Here is a 25107-nt window from a genome sequence, read left to right as displayed (position 1 = left end):
TCCCCACAGGGTTCACAGCGAAGCTCATAAAAAGGCACATCCTCTACTGATTGCTCCTGTTGTGGCTAGAGGACTGAGGATCATGCACTAGTCCGAACCCCGGGACTAGCAACGGTGGGGGCATGATTCGCCCCAAGACATCTAAACCCCTGCCCCAGAAATCCATCATAGCCATGCTGGCAGCCACCCCAACACAGGCAGACCCACTCTGCCAATTGGAAAGTACACTGGAGAAGCATACAGGAACATTTGATAAGATTCTGCTTGCTATCCAGGAATCCAAGATGGCAATAGAGGCACAACTCGGGATAATTCAGATGGAGACTGGTCTGTTGAGGGCAGACCATGCCAAACTTGCAGAACATGCAAGTTTGGCATGGAATCCTCTCTCATGTTGCTGGTATCCATGCAAGAAGAGCTGAAAACCTTACAGGCAAAGGTGCAGGCGTTCAAGGTGAGGGTCGAAGATATGGAGGGGCGCTCCCAATGCAATAACATACATTTTTGGGATATCCGGAGGGCTCAGCAGGCTAAACACTGAGCTTTTTTTTTTTAGGAAGACTGGCTGGCACGCATGGTCCTATCCACTAGGGCTCCGAAAATCTTTTCAATCGAAAGGGCACCCAGCATCCCAGGTTGTCCTACTCCGCCACCGCGCCCCATAATTGCTACTCAGAACACAGACCTTGACTGTGCAGTACCTCCTCTCCCAGGCACAAAGGTGATTCAGGCAACAAAACACTTTCAGCAGTGGTTCAGGATGTCCCACCTACATGATATTTGGTGTTTGGAACAACCCCGGGAAGTGGAATACTCATATTCTGTCCTGGATCACCAGGTATATACCCGATTAGATAATTTCTTTTGTTACTCAGACGTTGCTCCGAATACCTGGGCAGGACGATATCTTATCATAGCCATCTGAAGTTCACAATACAATGGGGAGGGAACCAAGCTTTCATTCCTACATGGAGACTCAGGGCAGATGCAATGTGCCCAATAGGGGCACCATTGCCACACATCTTTTATGCTGTTTTGAAGAGACTGATGGGACAGTTGGCTCTAGGGGGCTGGAATGAGATGCCATAAAAGTGGTCACAAGGGGTCACTGTAAAGGCACAGCCTTTTGGGGGTTATGGAGTCCCTCACTCGAACCGATGCAGACCTGGAAGCGTGTATATGGATGTTGGAGATCGAGGCAGTGACAATGCCTGCCACTTGACTGTGCTTGATAGACTTATGTTGCAAATATTGCGTGGAGGTGCGGTGGCTTTGTGACTTGGATTATAAGGAAATTCCTGGTTCGCCAACATGGGGACGGTGATAAACCACAACAGACGTTGGCGTGGTTACTGCGCTTAGAGGTCCCCCAAAACCTTAATAGGTGTTATTCGGGACAGCGTAGGCCATACGACAAATACTCAGGCAGATATTAAGGCAGTGTTTGCTCGGTACTATGAGCAATTTTATTCTCCTCCCCCAAAACTCCCTCTCGAATATGTGAGGGACTACTTGTGGGGGGTGACTCTTCCCAGCCTGACTCTGTTACAACTGTGAGTTGGAACAGCCCCCTCAGATGGAGGAGATCCAAATGGCGATATGACAGATGGCCTCGGCTAAGGCCTCAGGCACAGATGAATTCCCTGTGGGGGTTTTACTCAACTTTCATGGCCACCCTTGCTCCCAAACTGCTGGAGATTTATCAGGAAGCGCATAAACGAGACACACTCCCAGAATCTCTTCCGGTAAGGCCTCACAGTAGTGCTACCAAAGCCAGGTAGGGACCCACTCGAGGTGGACTCTTATCGCCCATTATCAACGCTCAACATAGACTACAATATACTGTGCAAAGTCCTCGCGAATAGACTGCTACCAGTGCCTGGTACACTTGTCCACCCTGACCAGTGCAGTTTTGTTCCACAGAGAGCGACATGTTACAACACGCAGCGACTCAGTCATATTTAGGGACCGGTGGCTGAGATGGATGGCTTTCCAGTAGAGGTTTCATTGAAATTCGAAAAAGCATTTGATACACTAGGTTGATCATATCTGCACTGGGAGTTAGAGGCAATGGGAATGGACCCTGTATTTCTTGGCTGGGTCAAGTTCACATACAAAACCGTGAGCTAGGGTGCACCCTGTATGTCATATTTTGCACTCCTTTGCCATAGGAAGGGGACCCCAACAGGGTGGCTATCTTTCACCGGTACTTTTCACACTGGCCATGGAGCCCTTGGTGGCTTTACTGTGAGATAGGGGCCTGTCCTGGGGCATCCGGTGGGAACAGACTGGTACAATATGTCCTTATATGCAGACGACTTGCTAGTACATCTGAGAGATCACACCAACTCTCTGACAGCCCTCTGTGAGCTGCTGGACCGATTTGGTGACCTGGCCAGTCTCAAGGTGAATAGGGACAAAGTCTGTGTCTTTCCTCTATGACAAGGGGACCATGGGCATCAGGACATCTTACAACAGGAGCACCTCCCCTGGAACTTTGAAACTTTCTGCTACCTCAGTGTGAATATTTATCACACTGACGAAGACCCTTGACACGAACCATGGCCGAGTCCTAAACTCAATGTGGCAGTACATACATTTCTGGATGCAGCTACCTCTCTCACCTATGGGCGGTGTATCCATAACAAAGATGCTGGTCCTTCTGAGACTCCTGTATTTTTTTGTGGTGCTGCCAGTACTGCTGGCTATGTCATATTTCAGAACCCTCTGAGGGCTGGAATCCGATATTGTATGGGGGACCGCTAAGTGGGTTTCGATTCTCCTGCATTAACGCCCTATGCTGAAGGGGGGGCCTTGTGCCAGACCTGAAGCTGTATTTCGCCGCCAGACAATTACAGTGGCCCATGCAATGGATAGTGGTAGACAAGATGTGAGACAGCAGGCTGGTGAAGGCAGACATTGGGGCCTTGGGAGTGTTAAACTGGCTGCTCATGTCAGGAGGTCTGGCTAGAGGAAAGGGTAGGTGTTGGTCTTTTTGCCTTAAGCAGGGTCATCCCCAGTCTTTTTGCCTCCTTCCTCCTGGTTTTTTTGACCTCTCGCTGTTGGCTCTAGGACTCTGAGCACTTCATCACTGCTGACCAGTGCTAAAGTGCAGGTGCGCTCCCATCTAAAGTTGGTATGATTGGCTTATACCTAATTGGCATATTTAATTTACCTATAAGTCCCTTGTACAGTGGTATCTCTATACCCAGGGCCTGTAAATTAAATACTACTAGTGGGCCTGCAGCGCTGCTTGCGGCACACACTGAAGTAGACTTTTAAACCTGTCTCAGGCCTGCTAGCGCAGGGCCTGCATGCACAGTTTTCTGCCACAGGGACCTGGCATCTAAACTTACTTGCCAGGCCCAGGATTCCCCTTTTACTACATGTAAGTCACCCCTAAGGTATGCCCTAGCTAGCCTTATGGGTAGGGTGCCATGTATGTAGAAAGGCAGGACATGTGCCATATTGCATGGCCTGTCCTGGTAGTGACAAACAGCCTAACTTGGTGTCTCACTGCTGTGAGTGCTGCCTTCTCATAGGATTGCATTAGAAATGCCCTGCCTTATGTGTAAGGGGTATTGTCTGATTTATGAGGGGTAGCGTAGGCGTGTTTGGTATGGTTGTGATGGTGATAATAAATACTGCTTACTGGTGTGGGTGTATTTTTTATTACTATCACAGAAATGCCACTTCTAGAAAGTGCGCATTTATCTGTACTTATGACTCTGTTGTTTTGCAGCTTGACTCCAATCCACGTCTGGGCAGAGTGACAGTTGGGGCTTTGTGCATACTTTTCAGACAGCCTGTACACAGGGAGGGTGGAGGTGTCACAGAGGTGCATCTGCATACCGAATAGTCTTCCTGGGATGAGAGAAGGGAGAGGAGGGGCACACCTGCATTTGTAAAGACTGTGCCCTGGCCTCACACAATAGGGTCGTTAACCCCCCACTGATGTTTGGAGCCTGTGCTGAAAGGAGAGAGGGGGCACTACCAGAACCAGTTGTAACTGTCTGGAACCTTCTCTCCCTACCATTGTAAAACACTGTAAGAACTGACTAGAAGTACAGGGGAATTTTCCCCACAATTTGGAGACTCTTGGAATCATCTTGGAACTGGACACCAAAGGCTGAAAGGACTCACCAGGAACCGCCATGGACTGCTGCTGCTGTGCTGACCTGTGACCTGCCTGGTCACTGTGAAGGACTTGCCATTTGCTGCTTTTCCTTTGTGCTGGCCTGTAGCTGGGCCCTCCACCTGAGGACCTTGTCTTAAGATTCTGCTCCCCAGGGGCAGGGTGCTGTGGCCCCTGACCCCTGCATCCATTTCTTCACGAGGGGTGCTTCTCCGTGGTTGCGGCTGCCATAGCGCTGATTGCAGCGCGCTTATGGAGCCTTGGGAGCTCGTAGGCTCCTTGCTGCATTGTGCCCCTTTAAATAAGATCACGGCAGCGGCCCGGGAAGCTGGAAGAACACTCGCGCACCGCATCGGGTGCAGGCGAGTGTCTGCTCTGGCCCCAGGAGGGGTCTGATCTTCTTGTGGCTTCACGGCAGGACCAGGGGAAGGCGCGGGGAGTGCCCCCTTCCCCCTGGCCTCTGCGTTAGGAGCAGGACGCTCCTTTTCTGCTGTTAGGTAAAACGGGCATTAATGTGCCCCCCCCCCCCCTTGGTGGAAGGGCCAGTGGAGGCCCGGGGGGGCCCCAGGAGATCGCCGGTCCCGGGAGGGGCCTGTCATTAAACCGGAGGGGGTGCGTGGTGCCCCACTCCTGCCCTAAGTTGTTTTTGCTGGCTTTGGCCCCCCTCGTGAGGGCCGGTTGAGGCCCTGGGGGGCCCCCAGTAATCACGGTCCCCTGAGGGGCCTGTCTATAAAAGAGAGGAGGTGCATGTCACCCTCCTCTGACCCAAGAGTATAATGGAGGCCCTTGTTTTGCGCATAGGAGCGCCGGGGCCCCATTGTTCGGCTTCTAGGCACTGGAGGTGCCTTCATCCAACCAGGTATTGTTTAAAGGACCAATATAGTTGCAATCCAAAGTTCTTTCTACAGACTTTTGTTTGATTCATATATTACCTACCTGCGTTTGAAGTTTTCACATATGTGTATGCAAATGTTCCTTTTATGGACATGCTTGCTAATATATTTTTCTAACTTGCCATATGTTTTCTAATGTTCCTACTATGGGCATTTTATGATATTCTTATGACAAGTGCTGTGATGTAATAACGTGTTTTCCTGACTACTGCTTATGTTGCAGAATACTGAGTAACCTGTGTGTAATGTGTGACTACTGCTAGGTTGCAGAGTAACTAATGTATAACGTTCTGACAACTGCTAAGGTAGCAGGATAGTACTGATATGTGATGTTTGGTCTGATAATTGCCTTGTGTACAATACAGTATATTTTCATATAATCTGGTGTTGTGTTTGGGGATATTGCGTCACATGTGTTGTGTGTGTTGTGCAAACGCTTTACACATTGCCTCTGGGTTAAGCCTGACTGCTCGTGCCAAGCTACCAAGGGGGTGAGCAGGGGTTATCTTGGACGTGTAACTCCCTTGCCCTGACTAGAGTGGGTAAGTTCTGCCTGGCTGAGGTGCATACCCTAGCCAACCAGAAACCCCATTTCTAACAGTAGGCATGTACATGTAGTCAAGCAGGTTTGTAATAGATACATGCAGCCCAAGCAGGCAGGGGTCCCTTAAGCACCACAGCTGCCTTTATGGGGTATGCCGGCCACAAGGGCCCTAATCTGGGTCCATGACCCTACACCATAGCAGGAGACAGGGATACTGCGAGTGGGAAACCTCTACAGTGATGGCATCCTACTTTCATTCAAGAGTCTGAAAGAACTCTATGACCTTGGCACCGGCCTCTCTGTGGGGAATAATGCACTTGTACTGGCAACGGGAGACATGTGGGCAGCGGGACAGAGTGAACCGGCAGTATACCTGGGCCTACAATGCTTTTTAACACACGAGTTGGGCTGCAGAGCAATTTCTGTGATCTACGCAGCATTGCAAGCATGAAACTCAGCATATGCATCTCAGGGTAAATCCAAATGGGATGAATCGCTATGGGTGGAACTGACTCATAAGCAGTGGGCTTGGAGCAGGTCAAGCACGTTACACATAATGCACGGCTTAAATTTACACAATTCAATTATTTACATTAAACGTACCTCACAACACACCACCTACGCGCAATTTTCCCGAGAACTTAATCAGCTTATCTGTGATGTGGCAATGCAGATGCCATGTTACCACACATGGTCCGAGGGTGCCCACCACTGGTTCGTACCTGGGTGCTGATAATGGATCAAATTACAGCAGTGATAGACGTACGCTTATCACTCCGCCCACTCCTGTACCTCTTTGCGATCACAAAGCACACTAAGCGCAATAAATACTACCTAAAATGAGTAGATCTCACATTAGTCCTCCAAGCGCTAAATCGCCATGTCTTGGAAAGCACTACAGCAAACCTACGATTAGCTGCTGGCTTCAGGTAACACAAGCGGTCTCAGGTAGAAGCTGATGCTATGGCACATGATCAACAACTGCAGGTGAATGATGGCACAGCCACACTTTGGGACACTTATGTCCTCAAATTGTGTGAGAAGATGAACCCCACCAGCTCCCTAGCTCACAGGGCCTGTTACAGCAAGGTTGACACAGGTTCAGGGTGAGCCACACCTGGGGACCATGCGTCTGCCTACATAATGTGCTGGGAGATCCGGCGCCTCTCAAAGGGCTTCGGCTATGGCTACTCCTCCTGTTCCAACTCCCTTCCCCGTGTGGCTATCTGCTAGCCCGGCTACTGCACAAGCTATATAGGATACACAGCACATCATTCTCTCACCTACAACGCGTTCGGGGCTCCAGCCAGGGGATTGAAAAGGTACATACATAGAATCGGTAGTAGTGGTATCAATAGGTGCACATCCTTAGAATATCCAGTAGTAAGTAATTACAAGCACACTGAAAATGTTAGTCAATGATAACACAATAGCGTAATGTTGATCAGTGATTGATGCTTTACTACCCAAAAGCATGTGGAAGTGCACCACCAAGGTAACACTATATATATAGTCCTACAAATACTGCAGCACTCATATAAAGTTAATTTCGATGCATTTGTCCAAATGAGTCCATTTGAAGTGAGGTCCTTTTATTGGTGTTTGAAGCATCAGATTAACATATAAAATGTGAAGATAGTTCCACAGCCATTGCCAACACATGTTTCGTCACAATAGTAACCTTTTAAAGGCTTTTAGCATGTCAAGACATGCCAACATAATGTAAACTTTGTTGTGCCCTTGTTTGTTGACATCAAGTACACCTCAATAGGTCTAAGTAATTGTTTTCCAGTCATAGATCGAAGGTCGAAACTCTTGTGTGAAAGTATTGTGTAATTCTAACTGTAGAGGACAGATGACGCTGATGTGTCAGTTTCCAACAGTGCAGATAAGTAAGGTGGAGTCCAGAGAGTCGAGTTGTTTGAAAAGGTTTTCTGTTATTTGTAAGAGTTTTCATCTATGTTGACTACTCCTCTGAATGGTGAGATTCACAAACTACAGATGTGTAACTTCCCTTGCCCCCTTCTCGTGCATTTTCAATCTGTATCTTATCAGTATCATGTTGTTAATGCTATTATTGCAATAGGGATTGATCTTCTGGTAGTACTTATCAATTTCTACTGTATCACATGTGGAGGTTTTGTTTTAAATGCCAATAAAGAATTTTAAACAAAACAAAAAATGCACAGAGAGAGCAAGAAACCCAGAAGTGCTTTAAAGTTAAAAAATATAGTTTTCTAAGATATTGTTATGATATTTATTTCAATACTTCTTTAATCTATCCAAAGGTCTTATCAAAGCAATAAAGGTGGGTGAAGCAGGAGAGATGAAAAAGAAGAACAAAGGAAGAGGAAAGCGGTCAGATAAAAGGAATGAGAAAAAACATTTTCAATGATGCGATCTTCACCAAGAAAGTAAAGTTATATTTGGATGCTCGGGTAACACGCTGTCATACAAAATATAAAGCAAATTTGTCCAAAACTTTTTATATCCAATTCTGATGTAGCTCCTCACGCCAGTTTCATCCATTCACCTTTCTTTCTGCAAGAAAGTTGTTATGCTTCTAATTACCATTCCCTTAAGATGTATTATTCAATGATCATGTTATGTTATATGCAAAATTTATTTGATGTTCTTCATGCACTCCTGACAAAAATTTACATAAAGATTGTAACTACGCAACAGTCTATGGTTAGCAATGTTGATGTGTATATTGCAGCTTTGGGGACCTCGGATACTCCTTTGTGCCGTTTCTGTACTTCAGGTGTAATTCTGCAGCAAACATCTTTCTTAATGTGGTTTGCATGTCTGGCTATGAGACTGCCCAAACACATGACAGCCAAGAATATCTGATTGGGCTAAAACCCATGATTACAACATAAAACTAAGGAGCTCAGATTCAAAATTCAGTGTGTTAGGGCAGCTGGACAAATCGCCCCCAACCTGCTGCAAGAGTTTTGTCTCCCCTACTAACATTCCATTTTTCAACAAGCATAATTATGGGCCTCATTACAACCTTGGTGGGTGGCGGTAACCGCCGTGCGGCCGCACTCCCGCCAGCCTCATCTAAGCTCACTCACTCCACCCCACTCCAATCCAATCAACCCCATCCCACTCTACCCCTACCCAATCTATCCCTACTTACTCCACTCCAAACTACCCCCTCCAATTTACCCCACTCCAATACAATTTACCCTACTTTAATCCACCCAATCTACCCCACTACACTCCATTCCAGTCTACGTCACCCCACTCGTCTCCAATTTAGCTCCCTCCACTCCACTCTATCCAGCTCCACTCCGCCCCAACCCACCCAATCTTCCCCACTCCACTTCACTCTAATCTACCACAAGCCACTCAAATCTACCCCACTATTGTCCAATCTAACCTACTCCACCTCAATCAACCCCACTGCAATCTACGGTTGCCAACTCCATGCCAAACTATCCACCTTCAATCTAACCCATCCAATCTGCTCTGCTCCAATCTACCCCACTCTATTCTACTTTGCTCTAATCTACCCCACGTCACTCCAATCTACCCCAATCTACCTCACTCCAAACTATTCCACCCCTATCTAGCTCACGCCACTCTACCCACTTCACTCAAATCAACTCCACCATAATCCATCCAAACTATTCCACTCAAATCAACTCGACCCCCATTCTACCCCATACCACTCCAATATACCCCACTCCAATCTCTCTACCCACTCCACTGTACTCCACTCCACTCTTCCCCAGTCTACCCAACTCAGCTCCAGTCTAACCCAATTTACCCCACTCTCTTCTAACCCAATCTACCCCATTCCACTCACAATTTACCCCACTCCAATCTACCCCTTTCCAGTCTAACCCCATTCTACCCTACTCCTGTCTACACCACACCATTCCAGTCTACCTCACTCCCCTAGTTTATTTCACTCCACTCTACCCAAATCGAACACACTTCACTCCAAGCTCCCCTACTACACTCCAATCTAACCCACAACACACAGTCCACCCCACTCCAATCTACCGAACTCTAGTCTAGCCCACTCACATCCAGCCCACTCACATCCAGCCCCCCCAAATCTAGCCCAACCCAATCTAGCCCAACCCAATCTAGCCCAACCCAATCTAGCCCAACCCAATCTAGCCCAACCCAATCTAGCCCAACCCAATCTAGCCCAACCCAATCTAGCCCACTCAACTCCGATCCACCCAGTCTACCCCATTCCATCTTAATCTACCCCACTACACTCTCCCCCAAATTATCTCCCTCCAATCCAATCTTATATATCCAACTTCACTCCATCCCATTCTACCCTACTCCAGTCTACCTCACTCCCTTAGTTTATTCCACTCCACCCAAATCACACACTCCACTTCACTACAATCTACCAGACTCCAATCTAGCACACTCCACTCCAATCTAACCCACAACAGCACAGTCCACCCCTCTCCAATCTACCCTACTCTTGTCTAGCCCACCCAAATCCAGCCCACACCAATCTAGCCCACCCCAATCTATCCCACTCCACTCTATTCTACCCTATCCTAATCCACCTAGTCTACATCACTCCGTCCTAATCTGCCCCACTACACTACACTCTCCCCAAATTATCTCCCTCCAATCCAATCTTATATATCCAACTTCACTCCATCCCATTCTACCCTACTCCAGTCTACCCCACTCCCTTAGTTTATTCCACTCCACCCAAATCACACACTCCATTTCACTACAATCTACCCGACTCAAATCTAGCACACTCCACTCCAATCTAACCCACAACAGCACAGTTCACCCCTCTCCAATCTACCCTAATCTCGTCTAGCCCACCCAAATCCAGCCCACCCCAATCTAGCCCACTCCACTCTATTCTACCCTATCCTAATCCACCTAGTCTACATCACTCCGTCCTAATCTGCCCCACTACACTACACTCTCCCCAAATTATCTCCCTCCAATCCAATCTTATATATCCAACTTCACTCCATCCCATTCTACCCTACTCCAGTCTACCCCACTCCCTTAGTTTATTCCACTCCACCCAAATCACACACTCCATTTCACTACAATCTACCCGACTCCAATCTAGCACACTCCACTCTAATCTAACCCACAACAGCACAGTTCACCCCTCTCCAATCTACCCTAATCTCGTCTAGCCCACCCAAATCCAGCCCACCCCAATCTAGCCCACTCCACTCTATTATACCCTATCCTAATTCACCTAGTCTACTTCACTCCATCCTAATCTACCCCACTACACTACACTCTCCCCAAATTATCTGCCTCCACTCCAATCTAATATATCCAACTTCACTCCACCCCACTCTACCCCACTCCAACCCACCCACTCTACTCCAATCTCCATCCATCCTATTCTACCCAACCCACTCCATCCTACTTTACCCATTAAACCCCACTCCATAAAACCACATGCCACTCAAATCTACCCCACTCCAGTCCAATCTGGCGCACTTCACACAATTCAACCGCATTCCAACACACTCCAGTCTACCTCACCCCACACCAAACGCCCATATACCATTCTACCCCATCGAATACACCCCACTCCAAACTACCCCAATCTACTCCACTCAACTTCATTCCAATCTGTCCAACCCTAACCCAATATATCTCACTCCAGTCTACTCCACCCCATCCCAATCTACCCCACACCCTCTATCCAAATACACTTCAACCTAATACACTCCAATCCACCCTACACCACTCCAATCTACCAGTCTACCCCACTCCACCCTACTGTATTCCACTCCATTCCAATATACCTCACTCCATTACAATCTACCTCATTCCATTCCAATATACCCCACTTCACTCCAATCTACCCCACTCCAATCTACCCCACTTCACTCCAATTTAACCCACACTAATCTACCCCACTCCACTGTAATGATGTACCCTACTCCATTCTAATCTACCCCTCTCTAATCTAACCCACTCCACTCTAATCTACCTCACACAATTTTACCCCACTCCAATCTACCTCATTTCTATCTACCCCAATCCACTGTGTTCCACTCTTTCCCAATCTACTACCCCACCTCACTCCACTACACACTATCCCAATATATCCCAGTCCAATCTACCCCATTTCACTCCAATCTCCCCTAATTCAATCTCCCCCACTCCAATCTACCATGCTAATCTACCCAACTCCTGCACTCCAATCTACCCAATCCACCATACCCCACTCTAGCCCCACCCAACTCTACACCGATCTACCCCACTCTATTCTATTCCCAATCTACCCTATTCCACTATACCAGAGTCTACCCAACTCCAATCTATCCCTCTCCATCCCACTCCATGCCACTAACTTTTAGCCATGCTGAACATCAGTCACACTGGTGTACAATATGGCTAAAACACAATTGCATAGGTGAGACCTACTGGCTTTGCAAAGGCTTGTTAACTTTATTGCGCAGACAAAACATGCCATCTAGTAAACATATCGAAAAATATACTGTATTCAGGGATTACTTTATTGAAAGTACACCGCAAATTGAACCCGTGCGTTGGACATTCATTACATTCCTCTGTAACCCACTCTGCAAGGCCACCTGCATTCTCAACTGCCGCCATACTTGTTGGTGCCAACAACCCATCACCCACCCCATCTTGTGTTTAACTTAACATGCATTCACAGTACTTAGCCCGCATATCCACAGGTCTGTGGTGGATTACTTTCCTCCAACATTCTTTTTTTGTGTCCCTTCATGTACCTAAAGAATAAGGGTCTAATGTAGAGATTGGTGAACAGGTTACAATTGTGGTTGATAAACCGCCCAGCTTACTAGAAGTGTCTTCTGTCCCATGGAACTAGTAATAAGGTGGATGAGATGTCTGTCATCTTTGTGACTGTTTGCCCAACCAGGAGTTGTCTCCTTAGTGCCTATGCCTCTTTGTTGGGGAACAGCCTTGTCCTCCCAACTATTCAATCTCTACATCCAACCTTTGAAGATGTTATTAAAACAATCAATGCAGTTACCAAGCTCTATGCAGATGACATAAAATTAACAATTAACGTTCAATATGACCCGAGTAATCCTCTGTTAAGCCTAGCACACACATTAGAATTATTCTAATTATGGATGAATAAAAAGTAGAAATATTCCAGAGTCCTAATAAAGTGAACCTGTGGGAAATCACATTTTGGTCTTCCTCTGTGGGTGAATGTCACAAGCCTGCATCTAAAGTCAGTGATCTAGACTTCTTCTTAGATTCAGCACTAACACTACAGAATTAAACTGCATGTGCTGCCAACAGCTGCACCTATCAGATTTGAACTCTTAGAAGAATATTTCCTTTCCTCGCTCTCATGCATGGAACGATGATAGCCTTAGCACAGTCCCACTCGTACAATGAAAACTCGGTCTACCTTGGAATACCGAATAAAAGAATCGACATATCAGAAGAAAATCAAAACGTGTCCTCAACAGGCACAAACCTGATTCAGTATCTAATCATCTATATCGATTGCACTGGGTAACAGTAGAAAAATACATTTCTTTCAAAGCACCTTGAAATAGAAGCTCATTCATTACTTCTAAATTCAAAAGATACCCCCCTCCAACAACATCCTAAAACATTGCTACCTATGAAATTCTGTACTATAAGTACACAACTGGGGAGCCAGACGTTCCCAGGTCAAAAGGACACATCTGTGGAATAAAAGTCTGATCGCAATACGCAAATAACCTTAGCTTATGCAATATAGGAAGGCACAACAAACCTGGTTATTCTCAACCTAAGCGTTTATGCCAATCTCCCGTATTCGCTTTACAGCTCCACGTGAATCCATAGGGAGTGTAATTTGTAATTTACAAGTAATCTCAAATAAATAACTTCAACAGCATCATGTCTGGCACACTTCATTAAACTAATTAATTGGTTTCTTTGAACATTTCTAAGAAAAGTAAGAAGGTTTACCTTGGTGCCTTGGGCTGGGAAAGCTTCTTCAAAATCAGCCAATATCTGTTGTCCCAACTCAGTCTGTGCCGCCTTCACTCTGTAATTTAAACAAAAGTTGATACTTTATTACCTCCGCTCAGACGCATTATTGTTCCCACAACAGTTGTCTTAACATCGGAACTCAGAAGACTTGGAGATGGGTCGATGTGCAAAAATAACATTGACCATTCTCTTTTCAGCTCTTAATTTGTATTCTCTCAAAAGGCAAACATGAACAATCAACTGTCTTGACATAGCCGCAGAGCATCAGTACCTGATCCAATGTCACCGGTACAACAACTGGCCCCTCTCCTGCATGGTGCTACAATTCCTTAAGCAGATGACGGATATATACATAGAGACTGAATAACTGCACAGCAGATCCCTCCTTAGTAAAGGGCAGCCGAGGTATCCAGGTGAAAAAGAGAGGCACAGCTGAGGCACAGAGCATCCACAAACTCTCTGGAGAGCAGCCTTTTTTTTCTTCGCACCTTCGCCTCTTCGTCCTCATTCCTTCTCCTATTTAAATCCATCAGAGGGGACCAGAGGTGTCACAAGGTGTGGAAGATGGGCACAAGGTGGCAGAAGCAGGGCTGTCACATGGTTGGTGCAGCAGCACTGTCACAACGTGTTTGTGTGTGGGGGGGTTAAGGCTGTCACAAGGTAGAGGGAGCAGGGCTGGTGTAAGAAGAGAGAGTAGGGATGTCACAAGGTAGAGGGAGCAGGGCTGGTGTAAGATGAGGATGAGGGAGTAGGGATGTCACAAGGTAAAGGGAGCAAGGCTGGTGTAAGATGAGGGAGTACAGGTGTCACAAGGTAGAGGGTGCAGGGCTGGTGTAAGATGAGGGAGTAGGGATGTCACAAGGTAGAGGGAGCAGGGTTGGTGTAAGATGAGGGAGTAGCGATGTCACAGGGTAGAGGGAGCAGGGCTGATGTAAGATGAGGATGAGGGAGTAGGGATGTCACAAGGTAAAGGGAGCAGGGCTGGTGTAAGATGAGGGAGTAGGGATGTCACATGGTAGAGGGAGCAGTGCTGGTGTAAGATGAGGGAGTAGGGATGTCACAAGGTAGAGGGAGCAGGGCTGGTGTAAGATGAGGGAGTAGGGACGTCACAAGGTAGAGGGAGCAGGGCTGATGTAAGATGAGGGAGTAGGGCTGTCACAAGGTTAGTGCAGCACGATTTTCACATCCTGGAGGAGTAGGGATATCAGAAGGTGAGAGTTAGTAAGGGTGCCTGTCACATCCTGGAGAGAGCAGGCTGTCACAAGTTGAGGGTTATTGGCCTATTTTGGCTGGATTGCTCGGCACATGAATTCAGGCTCTTAAGGAACAACTACATTTGTATATTTCATTGCTTTGTTGTGAGTGGTCTATTTCTGATTTACACTTTTTGTACTAAATAAAGATCACAGGTTGAATCGGTGATGAGTGGGAAGGAAGAACTTTACCGATTATCAGCCATTTGCTAATGTTTAGCTTATTTGTGTGATGGATGGGTGCATCTGCATATCATAGCCAAACCCCCCCTAAAGCCTTAGATGACTGGTAAATCTGCAGCTGCCCTGAGGAAAACACAATTGCACATAATAAAAGTGACACTGTTTTTAGAGCTCACCTACTAGACAGCTTTTAGCTGTAATAGGCAAAAGCCTCTTGTGAATCATGTCACAAACCTATAGTGGGATTAGAGACCGCCAATTGCTTTGCATTTGGTTGAATTTGTCACTCCTGTTTACTTGCTTCTTATTTGATGGCTTTCCATCCTATTCTTCCTTTTGCCTTTCCCATGGAGTATAGAATGTTTATCATATTTTTGATTGGCTGACTTGTATCGTTCCACTGCTCACACTATTTTGCTATTTGTCCCATGTGATGCTCCAGGCCCTCCCACCCCACATACCTATCCTCTCGTACTGAAGCATTTGTGTAAAATCACAGCAACAGGTATATTTTTGCCATGATATAACTAAACAGCAGACATTAAGGGTTGTCTTTGTTTTACTTCCTGAATTCCACATATGGCACAAAATCTCGGTCGTGGCACACAAAGTCTTCTATGGTACTGGGGGAGGGGCTGGCTGCTGTAGTCACTCAGCTGTTGTTTGAGGCAGAATGTGTAATTAGCATGACTGAAAAGGAGATGCCTCTTATACTGGAGGCCCATAAATCTGCTCTCTGTGCTTCCACGGAGACAAAATGAAAGGAGCATTTACACAACTGCTCAAGCTTAAGAATACGAGGATTGGGCTGGTGTGCCCATCTGCCATTTTCTCGAGTTGTTTATAGTTGTACTTTGGAGTGATTAGAACAAGTCTTTTCCATCATTGAAACTTGCAGTTAGTATGTGTTTTACCATTTGTTATGGTATGCATTGAATTTTTTCAAGGCAGAAAATGCAGTTATTTTTATATGTATGTATGCAACATATTTATATTTCCTTAAAAATAAAAACAAAGGTTACAGGGACGTTACAGTTAGGCTCACATTTTAAACGTACCAAACCATAGAAATTCACCTGTTATAGTTATCGCAAGTAACTATAACTCATGCCCTAAGGTAACTACAAATCGCACCCCTGCCATGCACAGTTTTGACATCCAAAATTTTACTGCAACTATTACATTGATATCAATGATGTTATAAAAAAAATTCATGAGTGCAGTAATTTGTGGGGTAATTAGCAGTGCATGGTAAGGGGGAAAGTTATAGTTACTCGAGATAACTATGAATATAACAGGTGAATTTCTAAGGTTTGGTATGTTTAAAATGTGAGCCTAACTATAACGTCCCTGTAACCTTTTGTTTTAAGGGATTTTCTCTGGGGTTTTTTAAATTCTATTTCCTAACTATAACATCTCTGTAACCTTTGAATTTTTTCAATGATTTTTTATGGATTTTTTAAACGTAAAGTAATTTTTATTACTATACGTTAATCCAATCACCACCGCACATGGACGGCAGTTGGCTGCAGAGCCTGGCTTTCGGCTAAGCACTGCATCCTAACTCTATAACCACCCAACCCTGTAGGTACTGGCCCGCAGGGGCTGGCCTGTGGCCAGTCCCTGCAGCCAACCCTTATACTAACCAAACCCTGCAAGGCTCCCCCCACCCAGGCCAATCTCGGCCCTGGGGATCCAACCACCCAGGGCCCGGTCCAAACATTTTATTTATTTGGGGGTGGAAGACCTTGCAGGCCCCCTCCTCAGGCCGATCTCTGCCCGAGGACCCCATCCCCCACGGTCCAGCCTAAACATTAACTTTTTTTTTGATTGGGAGGCGGCCCAGAGGCCCTCCTCCCCAGGGACGACCTCGGCCCCGGGGACCCCAATCCCCAGGACTTGGCCTGAAACATTTTTTTAAAACAATTTCAGGAGGGGGACCGCGTGGCCCTCCTCCCTAGTCGGATCTCAGCCCAGGGACCTAATCCCCCAGGGCCCAGCCTTCTAAAATGTATTTTTGGGGGGATGCAGCTCCCCTCCCCAGGCTGATCTCGGCCTTGGGGACCCCATCGACCAGGGCCTGGCCTAATATATTTATTTTTTTGGAAGTGGGGCTGCATGGCCCCCCTCCGAAGGACAGATCTTGGCCCCCGGGACCTCATCCTGCAGGGCCCGCCCATGTGACCTGGGTGCTCCTCAGGGCACACAGTCACAATGTTGGGGACTGTGGGGGAGCTTGAAGACCCCCACGGTCCCAGCCGACTCCCCACCTCCTGTGGGAGCCAGCACTGCTGTCACAGAGAGGGAGCTGCTAAAACAGTTCCCTCTCTGTAAGAGCAATTGCTCCCTCTGTCTCCTAGCCTGCATCTCTGTGGCAAACAACTAAGTCCCAGGGGTGGGCACACCGAGGCATAGCAGGAATCGGCTGAGGGGTGTGGAGGTCCCCAGGGCCATTAGTGGCTCCGCGAACGGGGGCCGCGCGGCCCTCCTCCAACAAAAAGAGCCCAGGGAGGTGGTTGTTCCCAGGGCTGCGGGGTCCAAAACAGATCCCCTTTCTATTTTTCAGTGCTTGGCCTGGGGAGGTGGTGGTCCCCGGGGCTGTGGGGGGTCCAAGACAGACCCCTATTTTAATTGTTAGTGCTTGCCCTGGGAAGGTGGTGGTCCCCGCGGCTGGGAGGGTTAGCGCATGCACCCCCCGCATTGAAATTAACAATGCCCCTAGGACTTGGCCCACCCGGGGGCTTCAGAATTACAAAAAGTAGGAGGCCGTGCTTCGTTTTTTTTGTTTTGTTTTTAATTTTGGCTGGATCCGCTTGCAGTGAAAACATTTTTTAAAATGCTTTTCAGCCCGGGAGGGGTCCCTTTGGGACATCCAGCACCAGAGCCAAGGTGTCAGGATGTCCGCACCCTGGCCCCTTTTCTTTATTTTTAACATTTTTTCTGGGACTCGGCTGAAGCCAAGTCCCAACATGACTGCCAACACTTCCTTGTTGAAGTGCTGGCAGCTAATCAGATCTCAGCACAAGATTGGGAGGGGTTGCGAAGCCTTTGCGTCAATATATATTCAAATTTGAATTTTCTTTAATTTCTCAAAAACTGCTGAATGGGTTTACACAAAATATTTTACAAAATCTCTTTCTGGACCAAGAGCTAATTTTCAGCCAAATTTGGTGTAATTCTATCCAGTGGTTCGGGTGCTATCGCTGTTTAAAATCCCTATGGAAAAATGAATGAAGAAAACACGTTTTGGGACACTCTCTTCCCCCCCCCCCCCCAACACCTTTCTCAGCTCTCGCTTGACGGTTCACCCTGAAACCTTCCAGATAGCTGTTGAAGTGAGTGTAAAGGTTTTTGAGCAAAGTTTGTGAGGATATGTATACACATCCTTCAATAATGATTAAAAACAGATATGCATTAGTGGACACAAAGTTTCAACATGGAAGCACACAGAAGGAATACCAAAACAAAGTGTATCAAGGTCTAAAACGTTGGTAGAGACTGAGTAAATATTATGTATTTTCCCAATCATATAGGGGGGGGGGGGGGGGGGGGTGTGTGTGTGTGTGTGTGTGTGTGTGTGTGTGTGTGTGTGTGTGTGTGTGTGTGTGTGTGTGTGTGTGTGTGTGTGTGTGTGTGTGTGTGTGTGTGTGTGTGTGTGTGTGTGTGTGTGTGTGTGTGTGTGTGTGTGTGTGTGTGTGTGTGTGTGTGTGTGTGTGTGTGTGTGTGTGTGTGTGTGTGTGTGTGTGTGTGTGTGTGTGTGTGTGTGTGTGTGTGTGTGTGTGTGTGTGTGTGTGTGTGTGTGTGTGTGTGTTATGCTTTCTGTTTTCACATGTTATTTATTTAAGGGCATCGAAAAGAGTGTCACATATTGTGACCAAGGCTGGTATAAACAGATGAAACGCCTTCAAGCACTTCAGACTTTCCTAATAAAATTGAGATATGCGCCGCTGTACGAGTGCTGCTCTCTACTGTATTTGGTAAAGATTTAAGGATTAGTGACATTGGTGGTGGTCTTGGCAATACTGTGGCACTACTAGGGAGATGGTGGTCACCAGTAGAGTAGTTATAGTTAGGACCTAGTTTCTAAAAGAAAAACACTTTTTGTTTAGCTAATAACTTGGCCACCGTTTGAGGTATCTTCACAAAATCTTCAAAACTAGTGTGCCACTCACTTCAACTGCTGTTTTGAACATTTCAGCGTGATTCATCAAGCGGAGGCCAAGAAAAGGGGTGGGGGCCAAAATGCGATTCCCCATGCAATTCCCATAGGCATTTTAGACACGACTATAGCCCGAACTGCTAAACACAAATATACCAAATTTGGCAGACAAGTAGATCTTGGTTCAGAAAGATCTCTTTTTGTGATTTGGTGTAAATCCATTCAGTAGTTCTGGAGTTATTAATGAATAAAGATTTATGTATATCTAGAGATGCGGAAGGTCCATGGATCCAACAGATCTCCAAATGTGAAAAGATTGACAGCATTTCAACCAGGAGTGCTGACAGCCATCTCCGGACTTGCGCATCAGCCCTAGTCCCCAGAAATGCAAACAAAACCACAGAAGGGTAAGAATACCCTGACCACCTAGGTCTGGTGACGGTGCCCCCCCCCAGGATCCCGTCGGGGGCCAAAAACATTATTTTTTAATTTTATTTCCCTACGGATCCGCAGGAAAATGAAACAAAAAAAAACTAACAAAAAACAAGCGTGATTTTCTGCACTTGTTGTTATGAGCCCACAGGAGGGTCAGGCTCTGAAAGGAAGTGTTTATCATTTGAATGGGGGCAGAGGCAACCCCCCCCCCTTCTCTAGGCCCATTTAGGCCCCGGGAACACCATCTCCATGGGTCCGGCTTTATAAACCATATGGATAGAAGAGCTGCGTGGCCCCCTTCCAGGGCAGATTTCAGCCTAGGGTACCACCGCCTCCCAGGTCCTGGCCATAGCAAAAATGGGGAACAGGGCTGCAGAGGGCCCGACTCCATGGGCTGTTTTTGGACCCAGGGACCCCATATCCTGAGGCCGAGCGATGCAGACAAAAGGAAGGGCTGGCGGGTCGCCCCCCACCCCCTCCCGGAGTCATTAAGGGCCCTGGAAACCCCATCCTCCAGGGCCGCTTCCAGCTATGTTACAGGGTGCCTACCCCAGGACATAGCATGTCTGCTCTTGCTTTGCGGAAGTAATTTCAAAGCTCGCGCCAAGCGAGAGCAAACACTAAGGGGGCACTGCCGCCTGCTGAACACATTGCCGACATTTGACTGCCAGTGCAGTCAAGTCCCCGCTGGCCCTATTATGAAGTTCCTGCTGGGCCAGGGGCCGGAAACAGTGTTTACGCCCGCCGGCCCACCGGGAAACAGGGCCTTTACATTGATGCCGGCTCCTAATGGAGCCGGCGCCAATGTGGTGGTGCGGCAGGTGCAGCAGCACCAGTCACACATTTCACTGCCCGAAACTGGGCTGTACATGGGGACCACTTAGACTTCCAAGTCCTCCATTCCGCCAGCCTTTCCGTCATGGAAAGGCTGGCGGAATGGGACTCATACGATTTGAAAGGCTGCCTGGCGGTGGCGGCGTTTCCACCGTGGCGGCTCCGCCACTGTCATAATATGGCGGGCCACTACCGCGGCCGTCCTCCCTCCACTGTGAATCTGGCGGTCCATGGAGTGCCAGACTCATAATGAGGGCCTTAGTCCACTCTAAGTGGGCGGGAGCATGAAAAATGCTCCCGCCTGCTGGGAGCAGACTTTTGATTTGTTTCCTTGCTTGCAGTGAAGCGGGCAAATAACAAGATGAAAAAATTGCCCCCGCCTGCAGGGAGGAGCATTTGTAGCTGCTCCTTGCAGACGGGACCGATGCTGGCTTCAGCTGGAGGCAGGGAGCCGGCTGGGGCCACGGGGAGCTGGGGGATACAGCCCCCAGCAATGATTTAGTGGGTGCCCTGGGTGAGCTTCAGGGCACCCACCCTTTACTGGCCAGGCCCTGTGGGATGTGGTCCCCAAGGCACAAAATCCGTCTGGGGAGGGTGGCTGTGAAGTCCTGCCCTCCATTTTTAATTGGTTAGGGCACTGGAAATGGGGGCTGTGGGACCAACACTGGCCCAACGAGGGAAGCTGTGTGTCCCCTCCCACTTCATAATATGGCTGGGCCCAAGAGAGGGGTACCCGGCCCAGAAATCAGCTTGAGGAGGGGCGCTGCATCTCTGCTAACCATTTACAATATGGACAATCCAGGAGAGATGGGCTCCCTGGGGCTGAAATCGGGCAGGGGGGCTGCCCCAACCATAAATTATTCAAAAAGCCTGTGGGCATGGGGTCTCTGGGGCCAAATACTGCTCGGGGAGGGGAGCCACGTACCATCCTCCCCTAAGAAATTTGGCAGGCTCCAGGGATAGAGGCTACATGCAACCCTCCTGGGTGGCTGCCTTTGGGGGGTTGGACACAAAGCCTGGGCCTGCCCCAAAACCCGCACAGTGTGGGGAATGGTTGCGTGCGGGGTGGCCACAGGCCAGGCCCTGCCCCCAAACCACCTCACACGCACAGTGTGGGGTTAGGTGCATGAAGGGGTTTTGCCTGCTGCCGAACCGAAGCTGCGCACAGCTGTGCACGGCATGGGGTTGGCTGCAGGCCCTGTGGCCAACTTATCGCCATGCATGGCCAAAGTCTGTACACAGCGGCAGTTGGATTAACGTGGTAATTATTACTTTAAGTGAAAAAAAACCTAGAAAATCACTAAAAAACAAAGGTTACAAGGACGTTATAGTTGGGAAATATAATTGTAAAAAATCTTAGAAATTCACTAAAAACCCCAAAGGTTACAGGAATGTTATAGTTAGGCTCAGATTTTACACACACAAAATCATAGAAATTTAGCAAAAGAGATGAAAGGAGAGGTACATTTTTGGTTTGTTGCTGCTAATATACCAATCTGAATCTTCTCTGCAAGTACTAGAAGCAGTCAGTAGGCTCAGTCACCATAACTACAGTTGCAGGGACCAGGGCCACGATTTTCTAATCCCTAATCCCAAAAATCACTGCAACTCCCTAGGTTCGTTTCTTCATTGAAAATAAATCAAAAAATCAAAACCAGTATTACCCTCTAACATTTTAGTTCACAAAGAATGGACATCAACAAAGTCAGAAACAAAATCTGCCAGACTTCCATCTTGAAGTGCACAGGGGCAACATTACAATACTCCTTCAAGTAATGGAAATAAATTCAAGATGATCCCTGCCAAGTTGATACTGCATCAAAGCATTCTGAAACCCTAGCCCCTGGCATACCAATGTTCATACACAAATGACTTCAAATGCGGGGTGGAGTCCACTACACTCGAAAACCCTGTATAGACACATTTAAAAACAAATAAAGCTATCCTAGAAACTTGGGACCTCCAGAATTACTTTCACATTGCAAGTCTACCCTGATTGTGTATAATGCAAAACTCTGCCCTCTTCCAGCTTCAATGCCTTTGTGACACTCACCACATACTAGACATCAACTCATCACGCTTTCACACAAAGCAAATGACAGAAACTACCCTACTCAATGTTGAGGTCTACATCCAAGAAATGGCTGACCCAGGCTTCTTCTGTATGTTGATTCCAAGACTTCTGCTGTATTCGATACAGTGTACCGTGGCAGCTGCACTCGGTACCCTCGCCACTGACCACTCACTAAAATGGTTAAATCCTCCATCACAGGCTGCTCACAAGAAAGCAGAGTTGCAAATGTTTCATCCTTGCCCCAGTCCAGTGATTAGTGGGGTCCCCCGCCGGTCCTTCTCATCACCATATTCCGTAACACACAAGCTCTTTTAAAGGACACACTATCATCTCACAAAGTCCTATTACACTCTTACAGCAATAACACACAACTCTAGCTGCAAGTCACAGGGCAAGAGGACCAACCTCATAAAATGTCTCTAATAGACTAAAGGCAAATTAAACCTGTTCAAGCCAAAATAAACTGAAAATAAATGTCTACAAGACCAACACCCAGGGCCTTGGCCAACTTAATCTCTTAAAGACAAATGTCACAATCTGCCTGTCTCAACCTTTCTTCAGAGAACCTGTTGCAACAAAAACAAGACAAGAAACCAGTGTACCATTTGGTGGCCAGACCTTAGCCTAAATCTTCAGTCTACCAACTAAAGCTGCAAAAACGATTATGTTTCATTCCAGTTAAAAAACAACCCTCAAGATAGAACTTGTGTTCTTGCTTAGACTCCCCCAATTCCAACTACAGCAGGCTGTTTTTCCCAAATCAAGAAACTTTAAAAAGCTTCTCAAGCATTGCAGAACACCTTGCTTTATGCAGTGGACAAAACCCAAAACGTTACCAAACACCAGAGATAACTCCACTGGCTAAGAGGTAATGGCTGCATAACATTCAAAATACTGTGCCTCGCCTTAAAATGCCTGGAATAGTCAGCAACAACATATGTAATTAATTGAGTCGAGTCTTGATCCTTCCCTCAGCTTCTTTTCTTCAAAGTGTCAAAATGCAAGAAGTGGGGTATAAACAAGCCTCTTAAATCCTGCCCCTGAATGGGGAATAACATCGCTGCGAGCTGCACAACCTCCTTGCCTTCGGAAAACAGAAAGCTCCCCTCTTCCCTCGTCATCTCCAGTTCTCACTTTCACAAGCACCTAGACACAATTCAGCTAGTCAGCGTGCACTACATAAAATGTGTACATACAAATATGGATGCCACAGAATTTTGCACACGAGTGTTGAGCTTTTTGCCATCTCCTGTTTTTGGCTGGTACTATCGCTCGTTCGTGCTTGGTTCGTGTGTTACATGTCATCGCTAAGCAAGTCTGCCTCATCAGCCTGCATTACTGCAGAAGCTATAACAGGCGTTGCTGTAGACAGGGTAATGTTTGCTAAACCTTCGCTTTATTGATTTGCTTTTCTCCTATCAGGCATGAACTGCAATGAAAATTATTTTTATAGCCTCAGCAACCAAAAACGTAAGATTTTAATAATTTTAGAATAAAGAAAAGTGTACCATACAGGCAATATCATTTTACGTCCTGCATATGTTTAAATACTGCGTGTCGAGTCCTCACGGCGTAGCAGACACATTTCCAGTTTTTGCAACTATCGTTAAAAATGCCAGAGAAAATGAGCAGCTTTAAACAAATCGTACAAGAAATATCCGATGACAAAGTGATATTTCTGATGGCTGCCTAGTTAAGCTTTTTTACTTTCCGACAGCGGTTCACCCTGCAAACGGAGCCTCTGTCTCCTGGGAGAAGAAAGCAGACGTTTTGCTTTTCCCGAAAAGCCCTCAAGGCTTCTTTTTTTTCCATTTTATTAACTTCAGTAAAGTCTCAGATTACAGTAAATCCCTAGAAACCGCAAATTCTTTTTTTGCTACAGCTACCAGAAATATTAGGACAGCTACTGGCTGCCAGAGGAGATGAAAAGGGCTGAGGTGGCCTATTTTTTCCTGTGGTCTGGTTGTTATGTCTCATTCCAAATACTTTCCAGGCCTTTTCCACGGCTAATAGCCTCCATGCCCCCTGACCAGGGTAAGTTATCTACCACAAATGTGTGATCCCCCTCCAAACTCAATGTGAAACAGACACAAAACAATATCAAAAACTGTTCTAAACAGCCGTCCTTGATAATCCTAAAGTAGGGTAGAGAGGACCACTGGAGCCAGGTGGGTAGCAAACAGAGCACGTCGCAACAGTGCTTAGAAGTGGCCTTGTGAGCACCAGGGCTACACAAATAGAAAAACAAATATTCACCAACCTTATCACCCAAATGCTGAAAAGGCCTATCATTCCAGTACTGTATTCCTGTTTTCCAAATACCAGACATAGCAAACTAATATTTTCTTGACATGCTCTACCTTCACTGGAAAAATCAGTATTTCACGCAAAAACTTGAGAATGAGGTCAAACCCCTCATGAGAATGCATGAATGGAACCAAGGGATCAAACTTTATAGTAGCACCAAAGGCAAGAGCTAAATCCACCTAAATGGAGACAGATTGCAGTTCTTGCTTGACCTGGGTTGGCAGCACTATATATATTGCAGCTTCCAAAACCAGTTACCTGCCCCCCCAATGATAAGCGATGCTCCAACGGTCTTGCATTCCAAGTCAGGGAGCGATTCACTGGA

The 25107-nt window shown here is 46.9% G+C and overlaps 1 protein-coding gene across 1 annotated transcript in view; it reads right to left on the bottom strand.

Moving 5' to 3' along the window:
- The window catches only part of VPS53 (VPS53 subunit of GARP complex), a 693920-nt gene that overhangs the window by 390751 nt on the left and 278062 nt on the right, over positions 1–25107 (bottom strand). The window contains exon 8 of the mRNA XM_069226380.1: positions 13514–13592. Within this exon, the coding sequence (XP_069082481.1) occupies positions 13514–13592 (79 nt within the window). The remainder of the gene's footprint in view (positions 1–13513; positions 13593–25107) is intronic.

Source organism: Pleurodeles waltl, chromosome 3_1 (assembly GCF_031143425.1).
Source record: "Pleurodeles waltl isolate 20211129_DDA chromosome 3_1, aPleWal1.hap1.20221129, whole genome shotgun sequence".
In the NCBI taxonomy this organism is placed as follows: Eukaryota; Metazoa; Chordata; class Amphibia; order Caudata; family Salamandridae; genus Pleurodeles; species Pleurodeles waltl.
This window is presented reverse-complemented; position numbering and strand designations above follow the sequence as displayed.